Raw genomic sequence first — 27936 nt, 5'->3', positions numbered from 1 at the left:
GATTATAAATTCATGCCAGAAATTTCAGTCTCCATTGGATCTCTCTAGTCCCCCCCATCATGTTCAGGACACCCTACAGTTCCCTTCCTTCTTGTGTCCATTCCTCATCTAAAGTAAGGTCAACGTCAAGGCTTTTTAGCTCTTCAGCCATTAGGAGCAAACAACGTCTGGTCATCCTTGGTTCTGGATGGGGAGGCTATGAAGTTTTGAGAGGCGTGGACAAGAAACGATGGAGTAAGTTTTGTATGTATGCCATAATGGATGAGCCTTTGACGAGTCTTTTGTTGCAGATGTCACCATGCTGTCCCCGACCAATGCTTTCAACTTCACTCCTCTACTTGCAAGTTGTGCAGTTGGTACCCTTGAATTTCGTTGTGCCATAGAACCAGTAAGTTCCACAGTCCACAGACGCAAAAGCTTCTCCAACTAATGACATGACCAGGTTCGGAAGTTTTCTCCACAAGTGGTAAGTATTCTTCTAGATCTATATTTATCAGATACCGCTTAACTCTTCACCCGAAGGCTGCCTACCAGGCTTGGTGCGATGCAATTGGTGCACCCTTATCCGTACTCACAATTATCAATGCTTTCTGACTTGTTCACGTTGCAGATTTCGAACAAAAGACCCTGAAATGCGTTTGTGTTAACAGTATATGTTGAAGAATTCGCGTGTTTACGGTTTTCACTTTTAGATGCCCGCCACCCCTCCGTTGTCCTTTGAGAAGTCATCAGCACCGATGGTGGGCAACACAACTACCGAAACGCAGTTTCCTGGCACTGGCACGCCATTCACTCTGCGCTACGATAAACTCGTGATTTCAGTAGGGGCTTATTCTCAAAGTACGTATACTCCAAATATATACTCAATTAATACTAACCACTGCCTTTAGCTTTCAACGTTCCAGGGGTCAAGGAGTATGCTCATTTCCTGAAGGATGTTAGGGACGCTCGATCCATTCGGACACGAATTATTGAGTGTGCGTATATACTGTGTACCTTTGACACCTCCGATAATACTGACCCGCAATCATAGGTTTCGAGCAAGCAAACCAACCTATCATATCCGACGTTGAGCGCCGCCGCCTACTAAATTTCTGCATCGTTGGTCAGCAAACAAGTTCTGACGTGGGTTTAAGCACATTCTGATACTTGCATCATAGGGGGCGGTCCCACCGGTGTTGAATTTGCAGCAGAGCTACACGACTTGCTCCACGCAGAAATAGAAAAACACTATCCTTCACTGGCTCGAATGGCGAAAATCACGCTGTATGACGTGGCTCCGAATATCCTCGGCAACTTTGACAAGTCGTTAGGAGTGTAGGTTTCCCATCATCTTCCTGTGGCTATACCGTGCGTCTGACAAATAGTACAGCTATGCTGTAGACAAATTCCAGAGAGATGGTATCAGTATTAAGACAAGGCACCACGTTGAACGTGTTGAAAAGGTGAGCCGTTAATGTCCACAGTGCTGCGGTCCCTTTTAAGGCAGTGCTATTCATCTAGGACAAAATGTTCGTAAAGGAGCAAGGAGAAGGTGCCAAATCTCGATTCCATCTATTATCTTCACATTTTTAAGGTTCATCTTTTTCGCAGTCCCCTTCGGCCTTTTGGTTTGGAGCACCGGTTTAGCCCCTAACCCACTTATCCAATCGATCAAAGAAGTTTCGAAGGACGAGAAAACCCAAAGGTAGTCATCGCTAGTATTCCGTCATACCCTTGCCTCTGTGCTCACGATCTTATCTAGCCTTCTCACCGATGAACAGCTGAATGTCATCAAGCAGGATGGTACGCCAGACCCTAACGTATGGGCTATCGGTGATGCTTCGGTCATACCAAACGCTCGTCTACCTGCAACTGCTCAAGGTCAGTGATGATACGTCAGTGATGATACCCTGTTTGCTGCTCATGACTAATCTGTTTGCAGTTGCTAACCAGAAAGCAAAGTATCTCGTCAAGAAGCTAAACAAGATTGTGAAAGACCAAGAACATACGAAGCCATTCGAGTTCCTTGATCTGGGGAGTATGGCGTACTTAGGAGACTGGTTTGTTCGCCTCTGTTATCGCGAGTTCTCGTTGTGGCTAACTAACGTACTAGGAAAGCTATCTATGATAGGTCAGGTGCTGATACAGGGATCAAGACGAAAGAATCGGGGCGACTAGCTTGGCTCCTATGGCGCTCGGCATACTTCACGATGACCTTGAGCCTGAGAAATAAGTACGTCTCACGTTCTTATCAAGTTGTAATTGCGGTCCCTTAGCACATAGCGCATTATAGGATCTTGGTACCAATGTACTGGTTAGTACTCCTAAGTCCTTAACCGAAGAACAAGGACTAGTTACTAACTTATCACCCTACACAGGTTCATGAACTGTACGTCTGGTGATCTCGTTATACTCCTTTTCCTTCCTGACTCATAACTCTTAACAGGGATTTTTGGCCGTGATTTGACGCGCTTCTAAGCGCATCGACTTATCATACCATCAAGAGCATTAATTTAGGTAAAATACGCAAGACACTACTCCCAAGGGAACTAAATAAATCCAATTTTTAGATAACGACACAATCATTATAGACAGCATAAGTCTCATTTTCCGAGATATAGAGTAGCATAACCTCCCCACTATGTAGTATATTCAGTCCGTAGTCAGTTCTGATGATACAAGTACAACAATACAACAATCGCCGTAATATAACAGATTTCAAGATTTTGGCAGACATTGATCTTCTTTTCCCCTTTTCTTCTACGATTCCGGTGTCGACGCTTCGGTAATTAATTAGCGGATGGCACAGGTTTCCTATGCACTCTGATCTTTGCCTGGGGCACTGATATGACCAAGTATTAACGCTTCATCCCATTGCCAAAACGTTAACCCATGATAACACTTACGTTGTTGAAATGTGGCGTCAGGACGAGGCGTACTCTTGCGCATCGACTTGGCACCAGCCAAGAACCCTTCGACGAAGTCAAAGTTGTCTTCTACAACGTTCTGGGGTACACCATGTCCTTGCAAGTCAGCGATAAGAGCTGCCCACGCAGGACCTATGTTCTTCGAAGTCTCTATGTTTCCTTTGTTATTGATGCCAACATGTGACACGTGAACAAAAGAATGAGGGGTGGGCCCCGAAATCATGGATGTTTTCAGCGGCGTTGGCTGCTTTGGATTGAATTTTACATTCTTTTTGGGTTTTGGGCTTGTTGGGAGTTTATTGACCACTATAAAACGTTGTTGGTATGGGATAAAGGGACTTTAGATGGAGGCGGACTTACGGTGGCGTCGCGTCCTCTGAGTGACTGTCTTATAGAACAATGCAGCCTCCTCGTCCTCGTCAAAACAGAACCCAAATCTACGAGTCTAGATGATGAAGGAGCATTAGTTCATGTCAAACAAAGAACAAAAGGATGACTACTCACCGTCCCAGAGAAGAAATGAAAGAATGGTTTGTCCTTGTTGTATTCGAAGACCTCGGGGATTGCAAACATCCAAACTACTCGATCGGTCTTAACGTCCACAAGCCGAAACCAATATTTCTCTTTGACACGTAAACCATGTTCACCACGGTCTGTAGGTCGGTTGCCACCATTTCCAGTGGAGTCACGATCCCTCCCAAAGACGAGAATCCCTTTTAATTTTGAAGGACTCCAGTCGTTTTGAGAGGCATGAAAGGACGCGTGGTAGACTCGAACTGCAGCTGTGGCGATCACTTTCTGGGAAACGGGATTCAAGACGGATGTGAGGTAGGGATGACGCTGCCTATCTTCGGCAGTGTATGGGAAATTCGATTGATGCATTATTCGCGAAGAGATGTTCGTAGGTGGGTTATGATACGGAAAAAGTACAGTGTTACAAGTGGATTAGTGTATAACACGGGAGTGAGGTGGAACCGACGAACAGTGTTATATACGAATTGATAAGACTGATGACACCTCCAAGCGCCTGTACAGGTAAGGAAGGCTGCAGCGTGGTTGCCTCATGCGCGAAACCGCCTTTAATGGGAAGTCAGAGTGCCGTCAGGATGGGTAAGGGCATACATCTTCGTCAGAACAGCAGATGTGATCACATTCGCTGTCTTCCGAGACCACTGGATAAAGGACACGTCAATACGTAGATTATCCATCACTGCGCATTTTCTTTCTTCAAATATAAAATGAGCCAACTTGGAATACCGAAACCTGGCGGGTATGTGACCAATGAAAAAGAGGGTAGCCGGGAGGACTGACATAACTGACCCTACAACGATTTTTTTCGATCTCTCATCACTTTGTCCTGAGCACTTTATACGTCCGAGCGTATGAGCGCGCGTTATGACCACAGTCGGGAAAGTCGCATAACCGTTGCCAGTTGAAAAGTTCGCCACGAGTAAGTAACAAATCGCCATATTGTCGGCCTGATCCTGAAAGTCTAGACTCACTTCGCTTGTGCTGCGTGGACACTGTGTAACCGGTCGAGAGTGAGCTGAAGGTATGATTTCATGTTCGGATACGTAAAAACACACCGTCCACGTGCGCTCCGCACCGGAGGTTAGAACTACAGCCCGAAGGCACCTGCCAATGACAACTGGTAGATGGCTAGCACAGGTGTTAGAGGAGTATCTCGAGAATAGTGCTCAAGTCAACAAAGGAATCTCCGTTTATCGAAAGCAACACGCTGGGATATGAAAGAAGGCTACAAAAATAGACATATAGTGACGACCAATTATGTTTAAGAGGAATTCGACGTAAACACGGAGAACGAGTCGCCATCTTTACACAGGATTGACTGACCTCAGCTTGCTCCCACGTACATGCACCGTGTTCTCCGCCTGGCACGCAGAACATCAGGTCGATTTCCTTTTGTCACGTCGAGGGCCGATTCCATGTTGAGTCTCTACAGCAGACGCAGAAACGATCTCCCGACTAGAAGATGATCAGCCTAGCGGATAAAAAAAACATCGCATGGCCGATTTCCACCTTTGCAAGGCGGCAACCCCGAGCATTCCCAACATGGATGCAGTAACGCAGCCATCACTCCCGCGCTAAGAACGAACATATCGTTAAGGACGGGGAAGTTCAGCATTGCAATGCATTGCCAGCTCATGGAGAACGTATTGAGCATTCGCCGCGGAAGTTGCAGTGTTTCTTCCTCTAAGCAGAAGCAAAAGAAAGGGAATCATCCAGTCGTGTGTTCAATGCCCACTTTCATCAAATCCCTGGTTGAACTTCTGATGTATTTTTGAAGAGATGTCCCTACAGATACAGGAATTCCGAGGACTACCTGACCACGAGAAAAACATTAGACTATAGACGTACTATCGATATGAAAACTGGAACGGAGTGAATCTAGCAGTAAAGAGAATTTTGCTTACCGTGAATACTATAGAGTCCTTATCTTTACGAATGATCTGTATTGAGACGGGAGATTCATTGGCAGATTTGAACTGAACGTCGCTTGAACGTAGAATTTTGGCAAGTCAAATTCACAAGTGGCAAAATGACACGCAAGTTGCCGACTGTGAGCTCGGATATTACCGGCCTTCGGTCCTAGACAGCCGACCTCCTTTTATCCCCTTTGTGCAGCCCGCCGACGATGGAGGTGAATACATCGACAAGTGCTCAATTCATTGCGTTACAATGACTACGACAAAACTCATGATCGGGAAACTGCGGCTAAGAGCCTGTAGATACTATCAGGAGATTAGGTAAGTAGGCAGTACTACACAGAGTTGAAAGAACGCACGGCCTCCAGTTGATAGTACAGGGTGATCCTAGCATACTTAATTGCAATCGACAGATAGAGTTTAGAAACCACAGTGCATGGACGCCACTGTATGTTGCAGCAGAAGGCGTGGTCCTCCTAGCCGTACGACAAAGGCTACTGGATCCCTGACAGTTCCGCCACAGTTGTTCATGGCTATCCATAGCCTCGTCGAAATGAACGGTTAGTGAGGTTGTGACTTTCGCCCACCATGTGTATTGGGGCTTGCGGGCGTTTCATTAACTTGACATGCTGCGCCTGGAGAAATAATCTCAGCGTCAGGCGTTATGAGCCATGCGCCATGTTGTGCTCGAAAGTAGGCGAAGGAAAATATCATCGCGGACGACATAATTACACCCAATAATGACAGCCGGAATTGGACTTGCTGAGTCCTCGTTCCGTGAATTGTAAGCGCTACAAAGGATGGAGCACGAGGTAGGCTTGCTGTGATGAAAAATTGGGTTTCTTTTTGCTCGTCAGGTGTATCACGGTCGCAGCATGGGCTCTGAATAATATGACTTGGGGTAAAGACGATGCGCCCTCCCATCATGACAAGAAAACCCCTTGGGCTCGATCGTTTACGAAGACAAGTTTTGCCCCTTTTAGCATCCTTATTTTTTGAGTCTTCTCGACGACCTCGGGTGTCGTAAGCTCGGTCTCTTGTTGAGACGGCTTTCTATTCACGCTCTTCCCATTAGAACCCCCATCATATCGCTCCGGTTCCATAATGTACTGAAAGGCGTCTAGTACATTCCTAATAATCATGGTGTAGCACACATCATGATAAACTTTGATGTGATCGACCCTGTCCAATGGTGTGCGACATGGATAACCTGGCACAGTGCTCGAGCCTCCCGGTGACTTCAATGACGGAGGCCGATTTGGATAAGATAGACTATTCGTTGTGTGAGTATCGCTCCCAGTGAAGAACGACGTATTTGAAGGGGCCGCATGGAAGGAGAGCGAGATAGGTCCAAGGGTATTCGCTTCCCTGAGAGAAATAAGAAAATTCCAGAAAGCGAGCAGAGCTGGGTGTGTCCAAGCGATCTGAGAATTGTTCGCTACCCCTGATACTGGGCCACTAGGAAGCAAAATATCTTCGCCCGGTAGCGGATCCAATATGATTGCAACCGTCGCGTCATCCCAGGGTGGTATTCCACGTACAGGAATAAGCCAAGCTCCCCTAGCATAAGGAGTATCCAGATATTCTTGGACTGATTTGGAATCATATGGTGGAAATGGTACTTTGCCTGTTTTGGCATAGGGCTTGACGCGCAACGCAGTTTTAGGCAGGCAATCTGTAAAACGGGCAGAGTAAAAGTGGGGCTATTGTGCGATCCATTTGGGACGATTAATGTTGAAGGTTGCTCTAAGTCAAAAGACCACGAACCTGAGGTATCGCGGTGAAAAGTGGAGAGATGTCATAACGGGTCCTTTTGGATGGCCTTACCAAAACATTTGGAGACGTTTCTTGTGAGAGAGATCGAGCTCTACGTCGAGAAGTCCTAGCGTCATCTGTCAGCGGTTCAGGGTCTTGTATTTCAGACTCGTGTCTGTTTATTTTCCCCGGGCGTTTTCGGTCATAGCTGTGAAAGTAAACAGACAAATACTCAAAGTCTGTGCTTTCAAAGCTAGATAAATCATCTAGCGTGAAGTAGTCCCAGTCCGTGACGCCCGGGCTTGCTCCCCAGTCCTTGAGATCCCGAGCCCACGAGCCCAGCCTTCCTTGTTCCTCCGACGATAAAGTAGGAGGATCTAAAGCAACCGTGAATAGCTTCCTATCAGAAAGGTCTAAGAACGAATTTAGTACATTGACGATACCCAAACGAGCACAGATAGTGCGCACCAAAGTCGTATTCGCCAAAACTCGCATTGGTGTTCACCCAACCATTTGAATAACACGCAGCATTTACGAGAGCCCTCCCGTGTTCAACAAGAGACGTTGGCGAAGATAATGACACGTCCGATTCGCGAGTGAAGTGGTGTATGGTGATTCCATCCAGCAAAGGAACGTCCGATTGGGTTTCGTCTGGGACCATGGATCGCGTTTTCGACTTCCACTAGGTGGTCGCAGTCTTTTTTTCCGTTGTTGAAAGCTTTTTGGATTATTGATTCCTTCTGAAACGAATTCTTCGGCGTGCAGGTGCAAGTGGGTAAGTCAAAGTTCTTGCAGAGTAAGTACAAGTCTGAAGGGTCACGGGAAAACATCTCTATGGTCGCATTTCGGGCCGCTAGATCCGGACACTATCTTTACAACTCCACTCATCTGTAAGTATCGTTTTCGCTCAGACTCATACTCCCCCGACCTGTATCATCGCTTTCCCGCTCACCATTTAGAGCTCACACTTCTACACATATTGTTATAAAGCACTCATGTCTCAAACGGAGCATCGCAACATTGTCATCGTCGGGGGCGGTATCATCGGATGCACAACAGCCTACTACCTCTCTCGACACCCGTCATATACACCCGACACTACGACTATAACTCTCGTAGAGGCATCCGCACACGGCCCAGCACAGGGCGCATCAGGAAAAGCGGGAGGACTAGTCGCTAAATGGGCGTACCCTCGTGAACTCGTCGACATCTCCTTTCCTGAGCACGTCAGACTTGCAGAGGAGAATAATGGAGCGGAGAGATGGGGTTGGAGGTTTGTTGGATGTGGAAGCTGGGAAGGCAAGGGCGAAGAGTTGGGAGAGAGCGGGTCGGGTGTCGGCATAGGAGGTCAGAAGAAAAGCTTGGAGAAGACGCTGGGTTTGGACAGTCCCAGTAACGCTGGGTCGAGTAGCCAGACATCCAGAGACGAGACAGGTCTACCAGACGACTTAAAATGGGTCAAAGACGGGCTCACCGAGTCGTACAGTCCTATGTCAGGTCCGGAAGGAACAGCACAAGTTCACCCCTATCTCTTCACAACCAGCATGTTCGAACTTGCAAAAGACAAGGGCGTGCAACTCGTCACTGGCTCGGCGACGTCAATCGAAAGATCAGACGGTAGAGTTACTGGCGTTAGTTATAGAGTACCCAACGATGGCAGTGAACAGAAGATAATTCCAGCTACCCATGTTATCCTCTCTGCAGGGGCATGGTCACCTTCACTTGTCCCGTCTCTTCCAATCTCTGCTACGCGAAGCCCACAGTGTCACAATCTGTCCAAAGCCCACAGTCACGATCTCACCATACGTTCTTTTCACAGAAATTCAGCTCCCTCCAACCAAGTCGTCCAAGCGAGGACGCATCGTTACGCCAGAAATCTATGCCCGACCGGATAATGAAGTATATGCCTGTGGTCCAGGAGACGACTCGAGACTCCCTGACAATGTAGATAACGTTGAAGTCGACCAGAAAGCTTGCGAGAGCATCCGAGAGCATGTGGCTAGCATATCCCAGGAATTACGGGAGGGCACGGTAGAGAAGCGGCAGGCCTGCTTTTTGCCTGTTGTCAGTATCGGAGGAGGGCCCGTGATCGGCGAGGCAGAGAAGATAGCAAGAGGTCTGTACATTGCTACTGGACATACATGTTGGGTAAGTCCGCCTTTTACCTCTGTCTGTCGTGAAACCTGAGTGCTTGACATTGGATGCAGGGTATATGCAATGCCCCAGGAACGGCTAAAGTAATGGCTGAACTGGTTATGGACGGGAAAATACGTTCTGGGAACTTGAAAAAGTTGTCGCCCTCGAGGTTTTTGTAGACGACGGAATGATTTCTTTCCAATTTGCTATCAGTGGAGTCAGTGTATTGTCTGCGACTCAAACAGTCTCGGCAGTTGTTGTAGTTGAACTCGAGCGCCATATAGAATGTGCTATAAAAGTTCTGTGTACAACAGACTATGAAAGTGATAAGAGCATGGTCATGCCGGTCAAACGCCAGAAATTTTGAAGCTCAGCAAGAGTCGCTCGCTTCCAAAAGGGCAAGTACTAGTAAGTACGCGAGTATGTACTTTCTTATTTTTCCTGGTGTGGCAGACATCTCTACATTACAGAAAATGCTAACCTACTGTAAATAGCTGATCGAGCCGATAAATATATTAAAGTATATAGTATAGCGAAAGAAAGAACAGGATGGCAGCTAAACTTGCATGCTGTCACAGACAACACATGCGACCACTACATACTAAAACTGAGACGACTCTGAACCAGCGATGTGTCCATAAAGCGTTTTAGGAGGAGTCACGAGGAGGTAGCCAGGGTGGAAGAAGTTGAGGGTGAAGATGGCGAGCGTAACCATGCCTGCGTCAAGGACATCTGTGTAAACGGAATCAGATCGCAGATCAGCAAAATCAATGATATCCTCATCTAGATTCGGGCCCGATACGCACTGAAGTACACTTGGGTGCTGATGATTCTCCCATTCCATCCGTCTGTAAGCTCGATGGTGCGGTACACGGCACTAGTGCGCAAGCGAAATGATTAGACGAACGGTATGGGGGTATGGATTGGGTACGGGGGGCGGGAGGTACGTACCGGATAAACAAACATGTCGTGTTAAACGCTATGGCGTAAATCAAAAGCTTCATCCGGGGGTTCATGCCGTTTGAGAGCGAAGACACTTTCTCTTCTTCGTCAGCTGGAGCCCGCAGCGGCTTGTCGTTGGCATAACGAATAAGAAACTCGGAAGCGCAGAGCACGAAGATGGAGATTGCAACTGATGGAAGCAATGATCAGACAAGGCGTCAAGTTGTCCGATTATGGAGAGGGAGCTTACTCATTTGAATGACGATACCAACCAACATGATGTTACCACCCTATAAGCCGGTTAAAAAGTATCCTAGTCGGGTTGAATAAATGATACGTACTGTGTTTGCGTTTTGACCGTTACCAGAGGCACTTGCAGCGATACCTCCTCCAACACCTTGGATTGTGAGTGAGACAGCATCCTGCACGGTTAGGGGTCAATACAGTGCGAGAAAGGGAAAGGGAGAATAACTAACACATGAGAGAAAGACTATTGTATCTGTATCGGGGGGAAATCAATAACCTGAGAGGAGTATGTGTGACAAGGAATTTTACAGAGCTTAGGAGGAAGGCGGCTATAGCGCGTTCCTAGCGCCCTGATGATACGTCCGAGCATGATAAAGTTGGCAGCAATGAGTGGCGTGGGTCCAGTAATAGTAGAAGAAATTCTACATGGGAGGGAAATTAAAACGTTTTTCGGTGAATACGAAGTTGAGCACGCACTGTATCTCAAAAGGGACGACGGCGTGGGGTGCGCCGCTAGAATAAAGTCTTGCAGACCATCCCACTAGCTCGGCGATACCACAAAGAACAGCGGTAGGTAGCATCCACCATGTACGGAATCGTATACTCTGAACGAAGTGTGCAACTAAGGGATGGCATCGGGTCAACGGAGTACATGGAGGGAGGATTGCATGTCCTTACCAGTACTGATTGCAAAGAGGGTTACAAATGTTATGCCTACACTTTTCGTGGGCACGTAGTCATATGGGCCGAGACTCCTGTCTCCCCTCGCTAGTAGGTGGCCTAGAAATCAATGCTTCAAGTCAGCTTCCTACGATAGAGAGCAGAATCCATAACACATACTTGAGATAATATCCGAAGCAGTCGTCGTGAAATTAGTGGCGGCCATCGTGAATAGGTTATTAAACGAAGAAGGAGATCGTTAAATGGGGACGTGAGTGGGTGGTTAAAGTAGGTCTGCACTACCAGAGGCGAATTTAAAGGAAAAGAAAAGCGAGAGACGAGATTAAGCTGGATAACAACAATGGCGGACCCACTGAACAGCGATGATAGTAATAAGCCAGCTTATATCTTGGCTAAAACATGCTGTGTGGATCGTCTGTGGAGAGAATCTCCCGATGTTATGTCAAACCCAACAGCTACGGAGAATTTTGATAGAGTTAATAGCTCCGCGACTGTGGTACTCTGCACATGAAACGGATTGCCTCGATTGTCGGGACCGGTGGAAGGGGGATTTTGCCAAGGTTTCCACGCGACCTTGACTGATTTCTGGGACGAAAGACACTGCATTTTGCGAGAATGTGCTCTGATTCATTTTTCCGATCTCCAAAGAGACAGCCATGAACGGTGAGGAAGCGAGATCGACAAAAGCCTCGAGCCCCACTTGAAGGCCGCCATCACATTGGTAGGTTAGCGTCTGTTTCACGAGGAGTCGACTTTCTTGTGATGCTGTAAATTCGACATAGGGTTAATAACTCTTTCAAGCCAGATAACGAAAAGCTACGCGGATAACTTGACAACGATTTTTTGTCGCATAAGGTATCTAAGCTTATAGCAATTTAGCAGTGCAAAAAACATCGAACTGAGTGGGTCGGAAGCTGAGCACTTTTTACACAGCCACTTTAATGATGGAAGTTCCCGGCAGCCCTTTGACCTGACCGCAAACCTCACAGTGAAACAGGCTGACCGACGCATTTCAGTAGCGTATCACGGTCAACATGGGCCCTGACTTTCCTAGTCCTGATACCACCGAGCTTACCGCCAAACCCTCAACGTGACTTGGCAAAATGATACCTTTTCAAAAATGGCCACAACTCGATGTTACTGACCCTAAAACCATGAGAAAAATCACCTGGCGTACACTTCTCCCATCTGTATAACTCACCACAGGAAAATCGCTGTCAAGTGTTTCGTCAGGTGACCAGTCGCACCTTGCAAGAAATCGACGAATCCATCCCGGTTGTAACTCGCATTAGATGGCACCCCTCGGCAGTCCTGCGGTGATGATTGGGACTACAGCACGTACGTGATCATATAATGTATGGGCTGTTGTTTGGGTTAAAGACATTTTGACTGGTCTGTGATGCTCTAATAGGTATACATCCAAGCTTTCTGACGACACCTTGTCGATAGGTGACATGGCATAAGTCGCAACCTCCAGAAGGCTTTTCGCACCCCTCATAATGTTCTTGGGCTCCTTTTTGAAAAGGAGCCATGTTTCTCCAGCTAGGGGGACCGTGCAAACGACTATCTCACGATCCCAACGACCAATTCCCAGTGTTCTGCTGCACCGTATCTCCGTCGCTTCGTTCTCACCGCTCTGTGTACAACTATCGGAACGTACCCCTCGGTTTATTGACATCTTGCAATTTCAAGGGCAGCGGGGTGGTTTGCATCACACGTCCGTGGACTACGACGTCCTGACTTTAGGCACTGTATCCCACAGTGTCCGAACACGCATTGCGTTACTGTCTTGCTGTTTTCCAGCATGCAGTTCCGGTTTAGACCATGGCTATTGCGTCCCCGTATGCTCGCATTTGCGAGTTGAATAAACATGTGATAAATACTGTAGGTAATGCATGCGCACCAACTACGTCCTTGTACTTTTATGGATACATGCTCCAGCATCTGCAGATGAATGATGGGCGAGGAGTGCTGAGCACGGGTCCGCATTCGCCACGGTTCCTGTTCCTTTGTGTGAAATGTACGATATGCGTTATTCGATGGCTCATTGCGCCTGAGGACACTGAATAAAGCAATCCCCTAAGCCAAGGTGGGTAACCTATCCGCCGTCTTTCGCATAGGTTCGGTTACCAGAGTTCACGTCAAGGGTAACGTAAAGACTACTAAAATGGCGCTTGTGTTTTGAATAATTTCTTGAAAGCGGCGGATGCGTTGTCGACTGTCTCCTCGACCACGTCCACCACATTCCCAGCAATCCCCACCTTTGTCTTCTTTCTTTTCTCTAAACACATTAGAGCAATAGATACAACTTTCTTCCTTTCTTTCTACGCATGTTGATCAAACTCCTTCCGCCTGCATCCCAGGCCACTGGCTCCATTCTCTTCACTCTTTCCTTTGCCTCCACTCTCCCCACAAACCTTCCTATTCCCCCAGCCTGGTCCTCTGGTCTCCACGTCTCCACCTCCCCCCTCCAAGCAAAGTCTCCCCGCAACATTCACGTTCTCGACAAGTCGGCATGGCTCGTTGCCTTGATGCACGAGATCGTTATGGACATGGACACCCTCACGCTCTCTGCCACGTTCACCGACGGACAGCTTCTCGAATGGCCTATGCACGACAAGGGGTGCATTACCATGCTCGAAAGTGTCATGGAAGACGTTCGTTGCTCCAGCGCAAACGATCCAGACAATGCAGACAACGAAGGCCAGAAATCGGACGCTGTAAAGGAACCATCCAGCTGCCCAGCTACGCCTACAAAACGCGCAAAGCATAAGAAACAGCGTTCCCTGCTCCTTTCGCTTATAGCGTGTGTACATTGTTAAAGTCGCGTCATTTTTTGTGCTGATACAGACAACAGGTCTTTGGTTCCTTCCATACCGCGGCTTTCGACTCCACCACCACCACCACCACCCTCTCCTCCTCCGACACCTCCGCCGCCTCCAGGCTCACCGCCCCCCAGTCCGACCCTTAGCTCTCGTAATTTGCGTCGACGCGCCCGGTCAACTCTTGTGGATACCTGGCGTCGTCATATACTCACATTCCTATCCTTTCGTGCACCCAAGGGAGGATACGGAGAGTGGGCTCTTCGAAGTCTCATTCGCGACCTCCGAATCGAGATCAATGAGCTCATGGACGAAGCCGAGGACTACAGAGCCGAGGAGGCTCAAAATGGCGATGGCAGAAAGGCACTGGATTTCGGTGAAAGAGACGATGAGGAGAGGGGTTTGACCCGAGGAAGGATAGGTGGCGCTATGATGGGCAGAGGAAGGAATCGCAGGGCCTACCGTGCACCGTCTCCCTTTCCAGGGGGTTCGTTGATCGACGAGGACCCGTTCTTCGATGACGACGACGACGAGGAAGGAGGTGAACACCCGTGGGATGCGAGCATACGTTCCAATCCGTCCGAGCTCCAGTTTGACGCGGACAACTTCGCGAATACGGGGTTTATTCTTGAAGACTCGAGTGCAGGGCCTGAGGACGAGGATACGACGTCCACAGATACGGATGGGTCGTCTGTGCATACTCCCAACGAGTGCGACACTGGGTCTCTGCCGCTTCCTATCCCGCAGTCGAAAACTTCTCCGAGCTCGTTCCGCATGTCGGCGCCTCGCCGTGTTGGAGGGACTTATCCCAAGCCGCCGCCCAGCACGCCGCCGCCACTGTCGCGGTTCGAGCTGCCTGAACATCTTATTCAGCCTTATAATGAGCTGACATCGAGGCTTGGACGATGCCGTCACATGTTATCCCAGCTCAATGCCGCGCAGGCAAATGAACAGGCTGAACAAGATGCCATGCTCGAACTACTCGAGGGACGTGCTCGTCGTAGGGCGTGGAGTGCTGGTATCCGTATCGCCACTGGTAAAAGATTGCGTGGAAATGCGCCTGTTAACACTGGAGTGAATGGAGCATCGGTATGGGATGGCACGACTACGGGGACGCTTAAACCAGGACCGATAGTGCCTATTGGTCTTGAGCTGAGTGTGCCCTTGAATAGCTCACCTTTGCGGAACTTTTGCTGGAACGCAGAGGACGTTGCTTTGCTTACCGTGCCATCCCCCACAACCGGATGGAACAGCGAACGAGGCGCGTTCGGAATTGATGAGAAGTTTCCACGTAGTGAGCGAGGTGCCACGGTCTTTGATGGTTTTGCAAGAGCGGGTGGGTTTTCTAAGGAGGGCGCAGTGTTGAACGGGCAGCGGCAGAATGGTAGGTATGGTGGGGTGACGACGACGACGTCAAAGTTGGCTGGTGGGGTGAACAAGGAAAGCCATCAACTCTTCCCTGTCAGTGAAGAGGATGAGTGCGCGTATGATGACGAACATTTCTTTGGTTATCACAAGGATCGACATGCCTTTCGCTCGCAGATGCAGTTCCCAGAGTCTGTGGGAGACGATGAGCTAGACGATCCTTTTTTTTACTCCTATGCGGATGAGTGCGCCCGCATGGGTAATCTAGCACGAGACCGTGGTTTTGGGCAGGATAACGGAGAGAGCGACGGACAGCTGGGTGGCCATCCGATGGCGAGGACGAAGCGCCCACGGACCAGGAGTATGTATCTTCACTCGCCAACGCCAAATTACGCTTCCCCTCTTGCACAATCCTCACCGCCATCGTCACCTCCGTCGTGTTCTTCGCCTCCGCCATCTTCTCCGCCATCGTCTTCGCCTCCTCCTGCACCACGCACCCCTCCTAGCTCGCTCCCCCCTGCCTACTCGCCGGCTTCACCCCCGTACGAGCGCTCGGCTCGGCCAGCCCGCCCACCTCCTAGTTCTTTCTTCTCTGCGTCGCGGTATTCATCTCCTCCCCCCGTGTTCACTCCAGCCCACGGCGAGTCGCTCACGCTCGTCGTCCCGCCTCCACCGCCTTCGCGTGCGCCCACACCTGCCAACTCGGGCTCCGGAGACGTTCTCCCGTCGTACGCGGGGGTGAGGGGGGACGGATTGCGAAACGGCGCGTTAGATGCGTCCTCGTTGCTATTCCAGCCCCTTACTCCACGTCCACGATCCCGTTCACCGCCTGGCCAGGCAATACCTTTTCCCTTCCCGTCTACCCCTATCCCTGTGCCGCTGTGTTCGCGAAAGGGGATGGATGCACCGCCGTTGTGCGCGCTTAAGAGCGCCGAGGCGCCGTCTGTCGTTTTTGCACGCGACGGGGAGGAGTATTCGCTTGGGCTTGAGGTTGGGCTTGGGCTTGGAAGAGCAGAGGAGGGACGGGGGGGTTGGTGATATCGTGTGCTGTGTGGTGAAAAGCGTTTTGAGATTTTGAAGTTTGAGGATGTGGTGTTTCGCTTGATTTAGTATTTGACTTCTTTTTGTTTGGAGAGTGGCAGGGGTGGTTAATTCTGAAATTCATCGTGCATACCTCGTTCTGGTGCTTCTTTGATAAGCGTGATTTTCAAAGCGCTTTTCTCATTTGGTGCTCTTGTTTCTTTTTCTTTCTTTCCGCCCCTTTTCTTTTGCTTTGCTGTATCTGCTTTTTGCCCCCTTGCTTTTGTTTTGCTTTCGTCGTTCCACTCCAAAAATTGCATCTTCAGCATCCACTTTCGCAAGCTCGTGGGTCGTTCCGAAGGGATGAGAGGTGAGCACGTTCGTCTCACCCCTATCTGCGCTCGCTGCTGAGCAAGTCTTATCCGATAACGTGCAGACACCCCTCTCGCCAACTTGCTTCCCCAGCAAGCAAGCGCGCGTGCGCAGATCCGGTAGCTCGCCTCCCCATCCCTCCCCGCTCGCATTTTCATCATCTTGGCATCGTCACACCCTCTTACGTTCACGCTCATCCACTCCCAAAAGCCCGATCCATCTTACTTGTTACCTCCTTTTAAATAGTGCATCACTCTCGACTTTGCATCCCCCGTTCTTGTTCTTGCTGCACCCTTGACGTCTCCCGGCGCTATCGCCATCCTTTCCTGTGTTCTTGTTCATATACGACGCGCCTGCATGCGTCGCGCGTACCTGGGGTTTTCACATGCGATTCTCATGGCCAAACGTTTCTTGGTTTTCGTTTCTTTTGCATTTGCATTCCATCCTTCCTTCTTTACTTACGACAATGCATTCTACGTTCCCATCGTGGCAAAGTTCAAGTTCAAGTTCCCTCCCTCTCTCCATCTCATCCCACCCTATCCACTAATGCTCGCAACGAACACCTTTGATGTTCAGACCATGTCTCTGTTAATTTGCTCAGAATCAATCACGTCATGACATCAACTCGACTGAACTTTTTACGATACAATGCACGTCTGGTTGAGATCACTATGACTTTTGATATACATACTCATTTATTATATACGTTGGTGATGACTCGCATGTGTACACTTTCTTGGTAGTTTGAAGTGACGATTGCGTTGAGACAGATGGGGGAGTGATTGATTGATTCTGGTCGGCCTGAAAATGAGATGGTTGCGTTGCCGGACGATAGCATATGTGCCGGAGCTGAGCGCTCGGTGGACGCCACTCGCCACAGGAAAGAGCAGCGCACGGCGGAGTACGCCTATGACCGTGCGAAGGAGATATGAATGCGATGAGTAGAGAGGGAAATCGAGAAGGCGCTGTGGCTGATGGTGCACGAGGTCGATGAACACGCGTTGAGGCCTGTGGACACGACCAGGAGGGTTATCAAGCACGCTTTCATCAAAGAAGTACGAGCGCAGCGGGGTGGTATCCGACTGGCAGTGCAGAGCCGGCACGCAGGGGAAGCGAGGCAGGGAGGGGGAGAGGGATATATAGTATAAAGAGAGCCCTTGCTCTCACATTCCTCACTCACCGATGGGCTCCAATGTCAGCCACCACCTCAAGGACAGGGCAACACGCAAGAGACGCGACTCGGCCCGCTCCGTCCCGCTCTCTCCCTCCTCGAGCAAGCAGGCGGCGCTGAGGACGACCGCACCGGCCACACCGCCCGACGAGGCCACCGACGAGTCGGTCCCAGTGGCTGACCCACCCCAGTCGGGTCCTGTCGGCCGGGAACAGGCCCCGGACAAGGCCCCGAACGAGAGTATAGTAGGCCTCTATTTCTATTTCTGGCCGTCTACCCTCCAACTGTAGTGCCCTTTTACACAGGGCACAGTACACTTGCTCGACCCATCCACCATCATGGTCTCCCAGCCAACCACCGTCCCATGCCAGGTACGTCCGCCCCTCCCACCCCTCACACCCTCCCCCTCATCTCACCGCACAGTACCGCACCGGACGCACCCTCGGCAGCGGCACCTATGCCATCGTCAAAGAGGCCATCCACATCAAGACCAGCCAATACTACGCTTGCAAGGTCATTAACAAGAAACTCATGGAAGGAAGGGAACACATGGTCTGTATCCCCCCCCTCATCGCCATCCACGGCTCTAACTCACCCCCATCTCCAGGTCCGCAACGAGATCGCTGTACTCAAGAGGATATCCAGCGGTCATGCCAATATCGTCACCCTTCACGACTATTTTGAGGTATGCATCTCACCATCTCATCCCTTCCCCTCTCACAATCGCCCTTTCCATATCTTCGACGATCATGCCGTAACTCCTCGCCTCCCTCATTCCGCCACATTTCCATCTCGACTGCCATCTTTTTCATCCCTCCCACCAGACTTCACATAACCTCTACCTCTGTTTCGACCTATGCACAGGTGGTGAGCTTTTCGACAGTATATGTGCACGCGGCCAATACACAGAAGCGTTAGTCCCCTTGTTGTTGTCTCTCTTCTTATCTATTTTAGTCCCTAATCATACATCGATAATCGCTCATTTCTTCTTTTCCCGCGCTTATCTAACTCGCTTATCCAACTCGCATTCACTCACTTTTCTCCAGTGATGCTGCTGGCCTCGTTCGAACCATCTTTGGCGCTGTCCAGTATATCCATGACTGTGGCATCGTGCACAGAGGTGATTCTCTTTGATATCCTGTTTCACCTTACCCATCATCCCCCTATCTTTGTTCCTAGACTTGAAACCCGAAAACTTGCTCTTCCGCAACAAGGGTGACAACGTGGAGGACATCATGATCGCGGACTTTGGTCTCAGTCGTGTTATGGAAGAAAACAAACTTCACCAGTTGACTGAAATCTGTGGGACACCTGGCGTGAGTCGGCGTCCACCTCCTCCTCACTTTCCCCCCAGGGGAAATTGAGTGATGTCGTTGCTGACTTTTTACCTTCAGTACATGGCACCCGAAATCTTCAAAAAGAGTATGTCCTTCATTGCATGGTATTCACGTCGTTTACTTAGAATTGTATCTCCAAAGCCGGCCACAGCAAACCAGTGGACATCTGGGCTATGGGTGTTATCACATACTTCCTTCTAGCTGGTGCGTTGCTCATTGTCATACATGCTTACAATTATAGCACGTGTGTCCAAACTTCAATTGTGATCTGTAGGTTATACCCCATTCGATCGCGACAGCCAGCGCCAAGAGATGGAGGCCATCATCGCTGGTGACTACAGGTTTGAACCCGGTGCGTATCTCCTTCCTTTCAGCAATTGTGCAAAGATTACGATGTTACGACACTAACCGTACCACTGCCATCGCAGAGGAATACTGGAGCAACGTATCTCCTACCGCACGTGCTTTTATCTCCGAATGTCTGACCATTGACCCCATGTCACGGCCCACTGCCGCCGATTGCCTCGCTCACCCATGGCTCACCGCCGATAGCCCACACTTTGTGGAGAGCGAGAGTGGAGGCCCAAGAGATTTGTTGCCTCAGTTCAGACGGGCATTCGACGCAAGGAGGACGTGTACGTGTATCTTGCTCACACACTGTGATTTATCGTCACTGATGTCTGCCAACCTAGTCCGCAAAGCCGTTTTGGGTATGATGGCGATGAAGCGCATGTCGACGCTGAGACACCACCTCTCACCCGAAGCTCAGAAGCTCGGCGAGGACGTGTACAACTACAAGCAAGAGTCGGAGAAGGAGGTCATGGAGCACACACACGTGATCCACCACCACAACGAGCACCACGGCGAGAACGGCCACGATCACGCGGAGAAGGAAGGTTTGCAGCGAATCAACGATGTTTCAGCCGAGGGCGACAGCGAGGAAAAGCTGGTGAACCCGCATCCTCGTACGGAGGGCCAGCCATTGACGCCGCCTGGAGGAGCTGGGGAAGTTGCGGACAAGCTCGCGGCTGTGGATCTCAAAGCGAAGCATGTGTGACGACGCTAGGGCTGTTTGATGTTTGTACTGATGTGACTAGTCTATTTCTGTGTCTGTGGTTGCGGATTTGTGGACGGGATGATATATCGCTGCCAAAAGGAATCTACATATGTATAGAGATGTGTTTGTTGTATGTGTGTTCTCATAGCTCCATTTTATGTTGTTTGGTTTGTGCTACAATAATTTGACTTTTTTTTTTTTTTTTTTTTTTTTTTTGGTTTGCTGCTTCTCACGAGTGCTGTATGATTTGTTGGCAGGACCAATCCATACGAGTGATCGAGGGACTTGCCGCATCCGATAAGCGACCGCTTACCTCATCCACCCTATGGCCCGGGCACACCCCCTCTGTATATAAATCCGCGCGCTCCCAACTCGCATCCCCACCACTCTGGCCTTTTGGCTTAGATCAAGTGTAGTATCTGTTCTTAATAGTTTAACCTCCATTATGGAGGGCACCGCCTTCCCTTCATTGGGTTATCTCATTTTTGCCGCCCTTGGTCCTTTGTGCTCTGCTTGCCACACGGAGGGCGCGCTGACCTTTGCTGCTGCACTTTATGGCTTGCGTCGTCGGGGGAATCGGTTGGGGGGTTCTATTTGTTCTGTTTTTGTTCCCTTTGTTCTGCTTGATCATGCGTGTCAGTTGACATGTCATGGGGCTGGACAAAAAGAATGGGCTGAATAGGGGTTGGGGTTGGTGTGGGGTGGATATTGATAATGTCTTTTTTTTCTTTTTTCTTTATTTTTTCTTTTTGTTATGACGTTTGCCTCCATGAGCTGGAGGCAAGGTAATGTTGTCTCCTATTGTGTTTGGGTTATGTCTTGACATCTACACGTCTGTTGATTTTGTAATCAGACTATTGTCATGATAGACTGTCGGTATCCTAAATCCGAGTGGCTTAGTGTGAGCTACACATGACTCAGCTCATCAATCCACGCTTCCTTTTTGACCTTGGTCTCCCACCTTCCTCATTAGTTGCTCTCGTGTTTATGCTCTGCCTGTACAAATCACGTATCCTGCCAATATTAATATTCATGTACCAAAACCATATATTAATACATGTTGGGTTACAGGGAAACCTATGACAATGACGTGACGTGAAAGAATGGCCTCATCCTGTCTTGAACTTGTGGCACATAAAAGCAAATGGATCAATAGTTGTTTCTTATCCGGTGTCATGCACCAAAGTTGATTGGTAGCATGGACAGGTGTCAATAACGAAGCGAATATTCAAAAAGACTCGCCTTTGCGCCACACAGGCACAGTGCCACGTGGAATAGTAATTAATATTGCCCCTTTTGAACTTGTGGCTGATCAGCATCACCTCTATTAGGCAATCCAGTCACGCTCACCTTTGCTTTTCCATTCAGTACTTTCCGCGTTTCGGCATTTCGGCAAATTTTTGCGTCGCCACTGGCTACACATTGCATTGTGCCCTCGCTTTTGTCGTTTCCCTTACTCCCCTTCCTTTGCCTAGCCCCACCATGGGCCCCTTCCTCTCCTTTTTATTCTCACCTGACGGTTGTTTCTGGATTCCCATTCTAATCCACTTTTTCATCACCTCCACCCTCCTCCTCCTCATCTTATTTGCACCCCCACCATTTCTGATGTCACCACTTCCTATCCGCTTCCGTCGCCGATCAGTCGACTACCACGTGCCACTGCTGATATCAGCAAAGCCCCGGCGGCCGGTTCAAATAGGGCAACAGGTCCATCTTCATGACGTCGATCTGCCATCATATACTATCAAAACATTGGTCGCTCGTCTTGCCTGGTTGGAGCGTGGGTGGGTAGTTTTTGAGCTGGAGAAGGTTCATCCCCTTGCGTTGCCCATGTTCATTGCTGTCCCATTCACTTGGGTACACTTATCTTTTGTCCATCGTCTTCGCTACAGCTACACCTACCACACGCTGCCTGGGACTCACTTGTTCCAAATTGGAACTACTCCTCTCCCTCCCTCATTTGATCAGGCGGTCCAACACAACCAGTCCATTGGTAAGATCATGGAACTGTCGGATTTGGACTAGGTGGTGGACCGGTGGCTCCAGTTTCTTTTTCTTCAGTACAATAAAGGAACTGTGTTGATACTGATAGTGTTTTGCCTTGCCTTTTTTTTACTGCATCTTCCCATGACATCATGATTTTCCTGCTTTCTTTTTGCTATTGGACTTTACTTTATGGCTGTACAAACCTGTGACATTACTCACAGCATTTATTGTTCTATCCCTTTCTTTTTCCTTTTTTTGACAATCTTATCCTGTACTACCTACGCAGGATTCGTCAGCGTACATTCCTTCCTTCATATTCTTTCTCATTCTTTTTGCACAGCTATACTGTGCATAGCCTACTTTTCTTTTACTATATAAACCCCTGTATTTTACCTTGTAAAAACAACAAGAACTCCATTCCAGACTTCTTCTCTAATTTCAAGTTCACTACTCTGCTGCTTGTGATCCAGTGTGGTCACAACACTTCCCACTGCTACCACTGTCAACTGCTGTCATCGTCACTTCCCACTTTTGAAAGTGATTGTCATCCCCTTCGATTAGGGTCCTTCTGAGCACTACAGTCTGTGCGTCAGGAGCCTGCTATCACTGGGAACCTCGTCATATTGTCGTTCTCAAACCTACCTTGTGCTATGATTAGCAAGGTAGTGCTCATCTATACTCGCCACAAAACCCCTATCTTTCTATAAATTCAACTATCCCTCCTCCTCAAAACCCACACTCATACACATCTGGGTTTTACTTTGAAGGATCTTTATACGTACCACCCCACAAACAACCAGACCACTCCACTGTTCTAGGAGGCAAAGCCCATAAACAAGTTCCGTGGAATCTGGGAGGATTGTGTGTTAGTTTGTTTTGTGTGTGGTTTTCTAACTGCAGTTCTCATCATCGACAGCGCACAGAAGAACACACTATAAAGGTAGCGATGAGGGAGTGGTTACCCTTTAAGCTGCAGAGAGTTTGTTGATATACAACAGGAGGACTCGCTGAGGAGTCTCCTGGATCTATTGGGGTATATATACTAATACAGAGTGTTTGTACTTATGTACTGTACAGTTGATAAAGTTAGTGGCTGATGATGTCATGGGGCCTAGCCCGCATGACCAGCTCCACTGTGTGAGAGAGTTGTATCTAAAATAAGAAAAAGGCAACACGGCGCGAGAAAGAGGAGTTTGAACAAAAGGGGAAGTGCCGCGTGGCACCATGTGTGAAAGCTAAAGTATACAAGGTTAAAGTGGAGAATGAAAATGAAGGAAAGGTCCAAAAATTGTGTTATCGTAACACTTAGAGCTTCATACTCCAAAAAAGTACATCCGAGGAATGCAGGGAGATCAAATGAACATTACCTGCAAGTTAACCACCTTAGACACGCAAAGATCAACAACAATCCAAGCACTATTAGATAGCAGATGTACAGGAAGCTGCATAGACTCCAAACTTGTAAAGAAGCAGGAGTATCAAACACATAAAATCCCAAGTATAATACCAGTTTACAATGCTGATGGAACTCTGAACAAAAATAGAGCCATCAAAGAGTTTGTAGAACTTAAAATGGAAATAGGTGATCATTCTGAAAGAATTCACTTTGCTGTCACAAATCTTGGCAGTGGACAAATGTTCTTAGGACACAAATGGTTACAAAAACACAATCCAAACATTAACCGGAAAGAGTCAGATCCAGAGTTTGAAAGATGTCCGGAAGAATGCAAACAAAAGGTCTAATTCTCTGATCCAGAGGAAGACCCGGAAACATGCTCTGAAGAAGTAGACTTGTCAGAAGGGGATCAGCTAATCCAAGTAGATTTACTGAACTATGAAGAGACTGAGATTCCAGAACATCTCTACCAGATAAGAGCCACAGGCACAACTGCACAACAACTTGCCGAGGCTGCTGGGAAAGATTAAAAGGAAGGAGGTTTCGACAAGATAGTTCCAAAATATCTCCCCAATTACAAAGACATATTCAACAAAGAGAATTTCAATGCACTCCCAGAAAGACGAGAATGGGATCATGCCATAGAACTGATCCCATGGGAACACAAATTAGACTGCAAAGTATATCCCTTAGCATTAGGAGAGCAGGAACAATTAGACGCATTCATCAAAGAAATTTTGGAATTGGGAAGAATACACCTATCCAAATCACCATTTGCCTCACCATTCTTCTTCATCAAAAAGAAAAATGGAAAGCTCAGACCGGTAGAAGACTACAGAAAATTGAATGATATCATCATCAAAAACCAATATCCACTGACATTGATAAATGAACTGGTAAACAAACTACATGGAAGCCAAATACTTCACAAAGCTGGATATACAATGGGGGTATAATAACATTCAAATTGTAGAAGGAGATGAAGAGAAAACAGCCTTCAGAATGAATAGGGGGTTGTATGAACCACTAGTAATGTTCTTTGGTCTCACAAATTCACTGGCAACTTTTCAAATAATGATGAATGCACTATTTAAAGATCTGATTGATGAAGGAAAGGTCATAATATACCTTGATGACATCATGATCTTCACAACAGTGATTGAGGAACATTGGGCAATGATGTGCAGAGTACTTGATACATTACGAAAGAATCACTTATACTTGGAAAAATGTGATTTTGAAAAAACCTTGTTAAAATACCTTGGTCTAATCATATCACAAAATGAAATCTGCATGGACCCAATTAAAATAAAAGGGATTCTAGACTGGCCAGAATGCAAGTCAAAGAAGGAAGTACAAGCATTCTTAGGCTTTGTCAATTTCTATAGATGCTTCATTGAAGAGTTTGGGTTGATTGCCAAACCACTGACCAGATTGACTGGAAAAGAAGAGTTTACTTGTGGACCAAGACAACAAAAAGCATTCAAAGAACTCAAACATCAAGTTAGTTCCACCCCAGTACTTGCCTTACCAGCCAATAATGGGAAGTACAAAGTAGAAGCAGACAGCAGTGATTTTGCCATGGGGGTGGTGTTATCACAACAACAGGATGTCATATAGAAACCTATCGCATATCTCTCAAAAGCATTGAATCTGACAGGACACAACTATGAGATCTACAATAAAGAACTCCTAGCCATCATGACGGCATTAGAAGAGTGGAGGCATTATCTGATCAATGCGAAAGGACAAAGCTTCCTTATTTATGTTCCCAAATGGTCACCACAATGGTTTAACAAACTGAAATTCCACCTTATTCTACACATCCTCTGCCATATTTGTCAGTTTGGCCCAGCTATAAACTTTGCTACAGAATCATTCAAGTCCTTCAACAGTGTAATTCACAGCTGGTGTATCAATTCAAACCGCCTTGCTCCCTCCTGTAATAGTGCACAAAGTGCTATTGGTTTAATGTGGCTGCACCATCTAATCAGTGGTGGCTACTTCAAAATCAAGGTTGAAGCATCTGATGGGAGTAAGAAGAAGGAGTGGATAACAGCAGGGCAATTTCCCAGAGAGGTTTGTCAAAATTCACCTGCTATCATCCAGAGACTCAGTTGCCTAGAATTAAAGAGATTCTCAAAGGTAAGCTCAGAAAAAGCTATTAATTCTTTTGCTAACACTTCATACAACTAAGCCATTGTACATTCAGCAAGAAGCTGCAATGCGTATGGGAGAAAACAAAGTCATCACTATATTTTGGAGCCCCATTCCACGCAAGGTATTATCAGCCCTGCTGAAGTATGATTGTTGAGAATGGAGACAAAGTTGAAGTTGGACACTACATTGTCTATCACACAGATAACACTCACCACATCTGCTGGATCATTGAGGTCCTCATTCAACAAAAACACAAGTTCAGCTGTTGCGCAGATATTGTATTGCTCGATTTGGTCCGTCCTGTGTCATCCGTTGTTGATGATGAGAACTGTTGTTAGAAAACCACACACAAAACAAACTAACACACAATCCTCCCAGATTCCACGGAACTTGTTTATGGGCTTTGCCTCCTAGAACAGTGGAGTGGTCTGGTTGTTCGTGGGGTGGTACGTATAAAGATCCTTCAAAGTAAAACCCAGTGGTGTATGAGTGTGGGTTTTGAGGAGGAGGGATAGTTGAATTTATAGAAGGATAGGGGCTTGGTGACAAGTATAGACGAGCACTACCTTGCTAATCGTAGCACAAGGTAGGTTTGAGAACGACAATATGACGAGGTTCCCAGTGATAGCAGGCTCCTGACGCACAAACTGTAGTGCTCAGAAGGACTCTAATCGAAAGGGATGACAATGACTTCAAAAGTGGGAAGTGACAATGACAGCAGTTGACAGTGGTAGAAGTGGGAAGTGTTGTGACCACACTGGATCACAAGTAGCAGAGTAGTGAACTTGAGAGTAGAGAAGAAGTCTGGATTGGATTTCTTGTTGTTTTTTTTTTTTTTACAAGGTAAAATACAGGGGTTTATATAGTAAAAGAAAAGTAGGCTATGCACAGTATAGCTGTGCAAAAAGAATGAGAAAGAATATGAAGGAAGGAATGTACGCTGACGAATCCTGCGTAGGTAGTACAGGATAAGATTGTCAAAAAAGGAAAAGAAAGAGATAGAACAATGAATGCTGTGAGTAATGTCACAGGTTTGTACAGCCATAAAGTAAAGTCCAATAGCAAAAAGAGAGCAGGAAAATCATGATGTCATGGGAAGATGCAGTAAAAAAAGGGCAAGGCAAAACACTATCAGTATCAACACAGTTCCTTTATTGTCAGTCAGGCATTCTAAAAAAATATGTGTCCATAAAAATGATTCAAAAATCAAAAATAATCGCACTGTAAATGAATGTTCTGCTGAAGAAAAAGAAACTGGAGCCACCGGTCCACCACCTAGTCCAAATCCGACAGTTCCATGGTCTTACCAATGGACTGGTTGTGTTGGACCACCTGATCAAACGAGGGAGGGAGAGGAGTAGTTCCAATTTGGAACAAGTGAGTCCCAGGCAGCGTGTGGTAGGTGTAGCTGTAGCAAAGACGATGGACAAAAGATAAGTGTACCCAAGTGAATGGGACAGCAATGAACATGGGCGACGCAAGGGGATGAACCTTCTCCAGCTCAAAAACTACCCACCCACGCTCCAACCAGGCAAGACGAGCGACCAATGTTTTGATAGTATATGATGGCAGATCGATGTCATGAAGATGGACCTGTTGCCCTATTTGGACCGGCCGCCGGGGCTTTGCTGATATCAGCAGTGGCACGTGGTAGTCAACGGATCGGTGACAGAAGCGGATAGGAAGTGGTGACATCAGAAATGGTGGGGGTGCAAATAAGATGAGGAGGAGGAGGGTGGAGGTGACGGAAAAGTGGATTAGAATGGGGATCCAGAAATGACCATCAGGTGAGAATAAAAAGGAGAGGAAGGGGCCCATGGTGGGGCCAGGCAAAGGAAGGGGAGTACGGGAAAGGATAAAAATGAGGGTGCAATGCAATGTGTAACCAGTGGGGACGCAAAAATTTGCCGAAATGCCGAAACGCGGAAAGTACCGGATGGAAAAGCAAAGGTGACCGTGACTGGATTGCCTAATAGAGGTGGTGCTGATCAGCCACAAGTTCAAAAACGGCAATATTAATTACTATTACACGTGCCACTGCGCCTGCATCCGGCACAGGCGACTTTTTTTCAATACTTGATTCGTTATCGACACCTCTCCATGCTCCCAATCAACTTTGCTCCCTGACAACACT

The 27936-nt window shown here is 47.8% G+C and overlaps 8 protein-coding genes across 8 annotated transcripts; 3 read left to right on the top strand and 5 right to left on the bottom strand.

Moving 5' to 3' along the window:
- Positions 1-36: 36 nt before the first annotated feature.
- SERLADRAFT_464474 (uncharacterized protein) lies at positions 37-2899 on the top strand (the record flags this gene model as incomplete). The annotated part of the gene is made up of 19 exons (XM_007317003.1): positions 37-234; positions 291-388; positions 443-466; positions 523-553; positions 611-636; positions 693-840; positions 891-977; positions 1034-1105; positions 1161-1317; positions 1373-1445; positions 1504-1534; positions 1594-1687; positions 1745-1863; positions 1925-2042; positions 2096-2215; positions 2276-2291; positions 2356-2371; positions 2429-2824; positions 2889-2899. 18 exons carry the CDS (start codon positions 60-62, stop codon positions 2458-2460), a joined length of 1437 nt encoding a protein of 478 aa, XP_007317065.1.
- Positions 2900-3003: 104 nt separating this feature from the next.
- On the bottom strand, positions 3004-3719 carry SERLADRAFT_336298 (uncharacterized protein; the record flags this gene model as incomplete). Its single annotated transcript, XM_007317002.1, has 3 exons — positions 3004-3215; positions 3270-3354; positions 3414-3719. Coding segments are annotated over 3 exons (603 nt in total), but the record flags the coding sequence as incomplete, so codon positions are not given.
- A 612-nt stretch (positions 3720-4331) lies between these two features.
- On the bottom strand, positions 4332-7815 carry SERLADRAFT_414739 (uncharacterized protein; the record flags this gene model as incomplete). Its single annotated transcript, XM_007317001.1, has 6 exons — positions 4332-4432; positions 4496-5253; positions 5345-5662; positions 5716-7059; positions 7124-7524; positions 7580-7815. The coding sequence occupies 3 exons, from the start codon at positions 7770-7772 to the stop codon at positions 6280-6282; spliced, it is 1374 nt and encodes a 457-aa protein (XP_007317063.1).
- Positions 7816-8106: 291 nt separating this feature from the next.
- Positions 8107-9548, top strand: SERLADRAFT_448002 (uncharacterized protein; the record flags this gene model as incomplete). The annotated part of the gene is made up of 3 exons (XM_007317000.1): positions 8107-8840; positions 8875-9259; positions 9319-9548. 3 exons carry the CDS (start codon positions 8107-8109, stop codon positions 9424-9426), a joined length of 1227 nt encoding a protein of 408 aa, XP_007317062.1.
- Positions 9549-9646: 98 nt separating this feature from the next.
- SERLADRAFT_464467 (uncharacterized protein) lies at positions 9647-12114 on the bottom strand (the record flags this gene model as incomplete). The annotated part of the gene is made up of 10 exons (XM_007316999.1): positions 9647-9979; positions 10054-10124; positions 10199-10379; positions 10440-10479; positions 10531-10611; positions 10666-10688; positions 10745-10857; positions 10913-11057; positions 11114-11215; positions 11276-12114. The coding sequence occupies 10 exons, from the start codon at positions 11319-11321 to the stop codon at positions 9849-9851; spliced, it is 933 nt and encodes a 310-aa protein (XP_007317061.1).
- SERLADRAFT_464464 (uncharacterized protein) lies at positions 12089-13384 on the bottom strand (the record flags this gene model as incomplete). Its single annotated transcript, XM_007316998.1, has 2 exons — positions 12089-12427; positions 12459-13384. The coding sequence occupies 2 exons, from the start codon at positions 12792-12794 to the stop codon at positions 12314-12316; spliced, it is 450 nt and encodes a 149-aa protein (XP_007317060.1).
- Positions 13385-16266: 2882 nt separating this feature from the next.
- Positions 16267-16962, bottom strand: SERLADRAFT_464462 (uncharacterized protein; the record flags this gene model as incomplete). Its single annotated transcript, XM_007316997.1, has 2 exons — positions 16267-16691; positions 16758-16962. The coding sequence occupies 2 exons, from the start codon at positions 16890-16892 to the stop codon at positions 16452-16454; spliced, it is 375 nt and encodes a 124-aa protein (XP_007317059.1).
- A 1207-nt stretch (positions 16963-18169) lies between these two features.
- Positions 18170-20459, top strand: SERLADRAFT_464459 (uncharacterized protein; the record flags this gene model as incomplete). The annotated part of the gene is made up of 11 exons (XM_007316996.1): positions 18170-18237; positions 18290-18418; positions 18474-18551; positions 18691-18779; positions 18913-18986; positions 19046-19182; positions 19261-19288; positions 19345-19407; positions 19478-19555; positions 19632-19838; positions 19896-20459. The coding sequence occupies 11 exons, from the start codon at positions 18205-18207 to the stop codon at positions 20258-20260; spliced, it is 1281 nt and encodes a 426-aa protein (XP_007317058.1).
- Positions 20460-27936: the final 7477 nt, after the last annotated feature.

Source organism: Serpula lacrymans (assembly GCF_000218685.1).
Source record: "Serpula lacrymans var. lacrymans S7.9 unplaced genomic scaffold SERLAscaffold_5, whole genome shotgun sequence".
NCBI lineage: Eukaryota > Fungi > Basidiomycota > Agaricomycetes > Boletales > Serpulaceae > Serpula > Serpula lacrymans.
The sequence above is the reverse complement of the archived record's forward strand: the minus strand, read 5'-3'. Positions and strand labels throughout refer to the sequence as shown.